General features: G+C 50.6%; 1 protein-coding gene across 1 annotated transcript; it reads right to left on the bottom strand.

The window, feature by feature from the left end:
* Positions 1 to 233: 233 nt before the first annotated feature.
* LOC116495972 (olfactory receptor 52B2-like) lies at positions 234 to 1,226 on the bottom strand. The gene has a single exon (XM_032198753.1). The coding sequence runs from the start codon at positions 1,191 to 1,193 to the stop codon at positions 234 to 236; it is 960 nt and encodes a 319-aa protein (XP_032054644.1). The 5' UTR covers positions 1,194 to 1,226.
* Between the last annotated feature and the right edge of the window lie 4,952 nt (positions 1,227 to 6,178).

The raw sequence follows: 6,178 nt of genomic DNA, 5'->3' as shown, positions 1-6,178 counted from the left end.
TTCCCCACAAGTGACATTGCTGGGGTGGGTTCTCCCTTCTTTGTTCCTTCTCTCTCTGCAGCCAGTTAGAGAGCCTGTCTTTTGTCTTTTTTCTTGTGTTTTCTATAAACTGATGGGGAAAGCGGTGCGGGGATGCATTGTGCTCGACATTTGTGGTTGCCAAGGGGGAGGATTTGGGTGGGCTTCAAGTCCCACTGAGGTATTCATTAGTTTCTCATAGTGACATCTTGCTCTTAGTCTTTCAGAAAATGAACTGAGGAGCAGAGAAACACTTTCATGAACTTCTCTTTTATCTGTCGCATCCGCACCCCATACACGATGGGGTTCAGCAGGGGAGGGAAGAGCACGTACAGGTTGGCCAGCAGAATGTGGACATGGTGCGGGATTTTCTGACCAAAGCGGTGTGTTAAAATAGTGAAAAAAGCAGGAATATAGAAAAGAAATATGACACAAACATGAGAGACACAGGTATTGAAAGCCTTGCAGCGGGCAGTTCTGGAAGGGAGTCTGAATAATGCCTGAAGAATTAGGATGTAGGAGACAGCAATAAGCACAACGTCTAGCACTATTGCTGCGAAAGGCACTGCAAGGCCATACACAATATTGACGGAGATGTCGGCGCAGGCCAGCCGGGCGATGCCCATGTGCTCGCAGTAGGTGTGCAGGATGATGTTGTGCCCGCAGAAGGGCAGCCGCTTCAGCAGGAATACACATGGGAAAATGATGCAAAAACTTCTCAACAGAGCCACCAGCCCTGTTTTGACAATAGCTGACTGTGTCAGCACAGCCGCGTAGCGCAGGGGGTAGCAGATGGCCACAAACCGGTCAAAGGCCATGGCCAGCAGGATCACAGACTCCGCTGAGAAACTGAAGTGCAGGAAGAACATCTGGGTCAGGCAGGCGCCGAAGGAGATCTCCCCCGCACTGAACCAGAACAGAGCCAGCATCTTGGGCACAGTCGTGGTTGACAGCATGAGGTCAGTGACAGCCAGCATGGACAAGAGGAGGTACATGGGCTGGTGGAGGCTTCGTTCTGTGCTCACAACAAAGAGCAGGGCACCGTTTCCCAGCAGGGCAGCCAGATACATAGAGCAGAAGGGGATCGAGATCCAGATGTGTGACTTCTCCATGCCCGGGATGCCAGCCAAGATGAAAGTTGCTGGAGTCGAGCTGGTAAGGTTGAATGGTGGCATAAGCTGCACCTGAATGCAAAGACAGAAAGCACTGCAGAATGTTATTTCACATGCTCAAGCTCTTTCACCCCTATCAAATGCCAGCATCACCTCTGCTGATCAGCTAACAGCCACAGCTGCAGGTATCAACCCCAATTATGAAGACCTGTGGTCTGCAACGTATTGCAGCACGTAGTTATACTCAGTTACTCCTACTATGTGTAAGTGGCAGTGTCCAGATCTTCTCTGTACTTGATTTTAAGATGATATAAGTGTATTTTTCTTCCAAGTAGACCAGGCTGAATGGAGACAGAATCAACCCATGCTGCACAAATACCTTCAACCGATGGACTATCAGTCTGGAGTAGAGGGAGTAAGTCATGCAACACAAGAGGAAGGTCAAGTGCTTGCAGGGGGCATCGGGACCTGCAGAGGGGATAATTGGGAGCTTCAGGTACATGGACTCACATGAGTTTAGGACAAAATTAGCTCTAGGATTGAAGTTGGCTGCTCGTTCTCCATCCTCATTTCCAGATTTCTGTCTCCCTTTGGCTTTAGGACTGAAAAGCTTCTGGTTTGGCTCACTCTGCACCTCACTGTCAGTGCAAGTCGAGTGGAAATAAAATCTAACCGGGCACTGGGAAAGACTCTTTTGTCAGGGGAAGACCCTGAGCTGGAGTTCCCCCAGCAGCCAAGGACTGGGCTGCACCACTGCCCTGCAGAGGGTCCGAAGGAGGCTGGGTCACCCCCAGACTCGCACAAGTTAGACTGAGATGCCTCTGTTTTTCAGCAGCTTCTGCAATAGTCAGTCAGCTCTTAAATACCAAGACTCAAAATGGGAATCACCCGTAGCACAACTGAGATGAACAAGTATTGCAAGTACTTCAAACCATACCTGTGAGGTTACTGCGTACCGAAATACTGACTCCATGTATGAGAAAGCAATTGCATTTCTAAAGATGGAGTTGGTTCCCAGCTTATGCTCAGAGAGGCACACAGTTTCATGTCCAAGGAACCTGCTCCATAGAAACAACATAACAGTGGACAGTCTTTAAAAAATAGTGAAGATAAAAAACTATCTAATGCTGTAAATGAATTAAAGCAATTCATTGTAAATATTGTATGAAATAAAAATAGATGTGGCATGTTAACAGATGGAAAACACTACGAACGCAAATAGCAGGTATACTCTGTGCTGTTATACTAAAAGCAAGTCAGCTCTTGCCAAGCTCCGGATCTTGAACTGCACACAAACAAGGGCCCGTTGCATCTGCAGGTTGGGATGACAGCGCAGCCAGCAGCTCTGTGCCAGAGGGACCTCTCAGCAGCAGACCCTTCCTAGCCTAGTCACCGCCATGAAGCTGCACTAACACAAGTACAGCACAAAGGATGTGTCTTCTACAACTACCTCCAGGCAGTTCCTTGGAACCTTTTATTCCTAAAAATCTTTTTAGCTTAACTAAATGCAGTAACTTGAAATATTGACATTCCCACAGAGCTGCCTGAGGATTACAAAGAGGTCTGATCTCTTGTCATTGTGGCAGAAGCAAGGGCTCTGATCAAGGACACAGCTGTCCTAGTTTCATCTGGGATAGAGTTAATCTTCTTCAGAGTCACTGTTCGTACTGTGTTTTGGATTTAGGATGAGAACAGTGCTGATAACACACCAATGCTTCAGTTGTTGCTGAGCAGTGCTTAAGCAGAGCCAAGCACTTCTGTGCTTCTTACACTGCCCTGCCCGTGAGGGGGCTGGTGGTGCACAGGGAGCTGGAAGAGGACAGAACTAGGAAAGCTGACCCCAGCTGGCCAAAGGGATATCCCATGCCACGTGGCATCACAGGGTAATATAAAACTGTGGGGTTGGCTGAGGTGGGGGGCAGCCACTGGTCGTGGTTCAGTGGGTGCTGAGCAATTGCATTGTGCATCGCGTGCTTTGCTTATTCTTGGCTTTGTATTATTTCCTTCTCCTTCTTATTAAACTGTTCATAACTCAACCCACGAGTTCTCGCACTTTTACCGTTTTTTGAGTCCCTCCCCCAGGCACTGCAGAAGAGAGCAGACAGCTACAAGGTGATGAGCTGCCTGCCCAGTTACACCACAGCAGCAGCTTCACAGAGCTGCAGAGGGGCAGTGGATGGAGCCTCCACCCCAGGGGCAGCCTTCACAATACGACAGCCTGTGGAAGGGAGCCGGGGACACAGAACCGGGCAGGGGAAAACAGTCTGCTAGTGACTTGCTGTCCCCAGGTGAGAGAATGAAGATAACACCAGTGTTTTCCCTCATGGCCTGAGCACATCCACAGCTCTCCCATGGCAGGGAGATGCTCAGTGCTGCCCCAGGTCAGAGCACACTGTGGTGCCCCACGGACATCACCCTGCATGGGGCTTGCTCCTGCCCTGCCACCTCAGCTCCACTTTCAAAATCGTGTTATCTAAGCTGAAGAGCAGCTGATCTGGCTGTCCAATGCTGGAAGGTGCTTCACCAGCTTATTGCACACTGGGGATGTGGCTCCTCTGTCCTAGCGATCCCCCGGCCCCAAGCATGCAGCGCAAGCAGCTCACCAGATCCTCGACCCCACAGCAGCGCGGGTCCGTGGCAGCGGCCAGGCAGGGCTGCAGCGTGGAGCCCTTGTACCGGCTGCACGGGGCCCGGGTGGAGGCACTGCACCCACTGCGTCACGCCAAAGGTGCACTGCAGCCACCAGCAGCACAGGGATCTTCCCCAGGTCCCTCATGCACCACGCGCGTTACGAGCACATCGCTCAGTGCAGACAGGTCCCCAGCGCCCAGACCGGCACCTGCACAATTATACCTGTGCCATTTGCACAGCCTGTCCCCAGGGCCCTGGCTGGACTCACAATGTCACTGCAGGCAGCAGCAAGGCGCAGTCTGTGGAAAAGCAGGCACGATGAGTTCTAAAAGAGTGCTGTAACTTCTCCAAAGCAGCCAGACATACAAAGTGGGGGCAGTTGCTTCTGCAAATAGTTTAACATCTATTTATAAATAGCATCCTGCTTTTTGAATAGATTATTGGGCACGATACGTAATGCCCTCATTGGTTACGGCAATAAAGGAATTTGGAGAAGTTCCATAAAGCAATGAGAGACAGTCGTGGGCTGCACTCCTGTCTGGGATGCGGGAGGACAAGCTGGGGAGTGTTGCTTGCACGAGTGACTGGACTCTGCTCCACCTCCTAGGTCAGTGCAGACCCTCAGGAACTTCACCACACACAGGGTGAGCAGTGCATTAGTCTGTAGGAACTGTTTTCTGCAGGATGAATCATTTCAGTACATAGAAGCCAACAGGCAGGGGCAGCTGTGAATGTCACAGATACAGCAGCACACCCACACCTGGAGTTAGATTTTGGCTCCAGAGGGGCCGGCAATCAGAGTACGGTCACTGCAGGGGGGAACGGAGCAGATCTGGGAGTGGGCTGCAGGAGCCCCTTCAGTGCTGGTGCCACCTCGTGTCACAAACCCTACCGCCCATATCTTCTGGTGCCCAGGCACCTTTAAAGAAGCCCGGGTCTCGGGATGAGGACCAGCTTGCTAACAAGGCAGAGAGCTGATGTTTATCAGCCTGGCTGCCTCTGAGAACAAGGAGAGATGCAGAAGCAACGGTGGAGTCCTTGCTGTCCTGCAAGCACAGATGGTTCCTATGCTCCCTGCCACGCAGACTACAAGGGTCACACTCCTCCAGCAACTCCCAGCTCACACCAGACATCCCACTCAGAAGCTGAGCAAAGCCAGGGGGACATTTTTGTTGGGGGAAAAAACAACATAAAACAACATTGCATTTGGTGACATCTTCATGTGCCATGAGTTCCTTCCAGGTTTAGCAAAATAGTTATAAGAAAACAAAGAAAAAATGTGTTTGAAATTGTAAATGAGCACTTTATTGTAACTGAAACCCTAAAAATGCTTGCATTTGAAACATGAGCATTTTAATGAAATGCTTGTTCCAACAGCTTTTTATGTGTAAGTGTTTATCCATCTTTAATTCACCTTCTGAGATGCTCTGTTCTGTCCTGCCTCATCTCCCATCACTCATCCAGAGGGACACAGGTGTCTTGTGATTCCCATGTCACAGCTACCAGCCCCACGTGCATGTCTCAGATGCCCAAGGGCATCTCAGGTGGTGCTGGGCTCCTGCAGTTGAACACGGAGCTGTGCCAACATCTCTACAGGCTGCAGGAGGAGGCTGGATGCACACTTCACATCAAACTTTCACATTTCAGTTTCCCCCACCTGCACCTACCTCAGTCCATCATCGGCCATGGATGAACAGCCCAGGACAGGCCACACAGGCTGTGTGTGTGTGTGTTCAGCTTCACGAGACCTTAGCAGATGTTCCACCTGACTCCATGAGCATGGCCCAAAGCAGAGACATTTCCCAGCAGCACAGTCCCAAAGCAGCAGCAGCAGCATTTACCACCAAGGAGATTTGCAGATTCTTGACCTCATTAAGCAGCATGCCTCAGGCCACAGCTGCTGCACGGGGACCCCAGCAAGCCAGTGGCCACCAGCCCCTGGCATCAATCACACCCCTGTGGCCAAAGCTGAGACTGGCTTCTTGAGGGAGGGAAGAGCTGAAGGCCACCAGCAGACACACAGCCTGCCAGCCACCACCAGAGGCAGCTGCTGCTGCAGGGCATTGGCTTTATCAGGGCAGGTCCGACGAGGCTGCCACAGGGAGGACATTTTCCAGCCACAGCCGATCAAGCACCCAGCATGTCTCCCCAGACCGATCCTCCAACCACGTCTGGAAAGGTGAAGCGAGGAGAAAGGAGAATCAAGATGCAAAATAGTAAGCAGGGATAAAACACAAAGTCTAAGTTTGTTACTGGCTGCAGAGCCATGGAGGGGGAGGAGGAGGAAAAAATAATGGGTAGAAAACCCCTCATGGGACATTTTGTAAAGGAAGGATGTTAGGTTCCCTTTATTAATAGGAAACCAATATTAGCAGAAACTGATTGTTATAAATTCCGAGTCAATTTTGCTTTATAAG

This window comes from Aythya fuligula, chromosome 1 (assembly GCF_009819795.1).
Source record: "Aythya fuligula isolate bAytFul2 chromosome 1, bAytFul2.pri, whole genome shotgun sequence".
Classification (NCBI taxonomy): Eukaryota; Metazoa; Chordata; class Aves; order Anseriformes; family Anatidae; genus Aythya; species Aythya fuligula.
Note: the sequence above shows the minus strand (reverse complement) of the source record. Positions and strands in the feature narration are given on the sequence as shown.

Coding starts and splice junctions, on each gene's coding strand:
- LOC116495972 (XM_032198753.1), bottom strand. CDS start 1,193: ATGCCACCATTCAACCTTACCAGCTCGACTCCAGCAACTTTCATCTTG.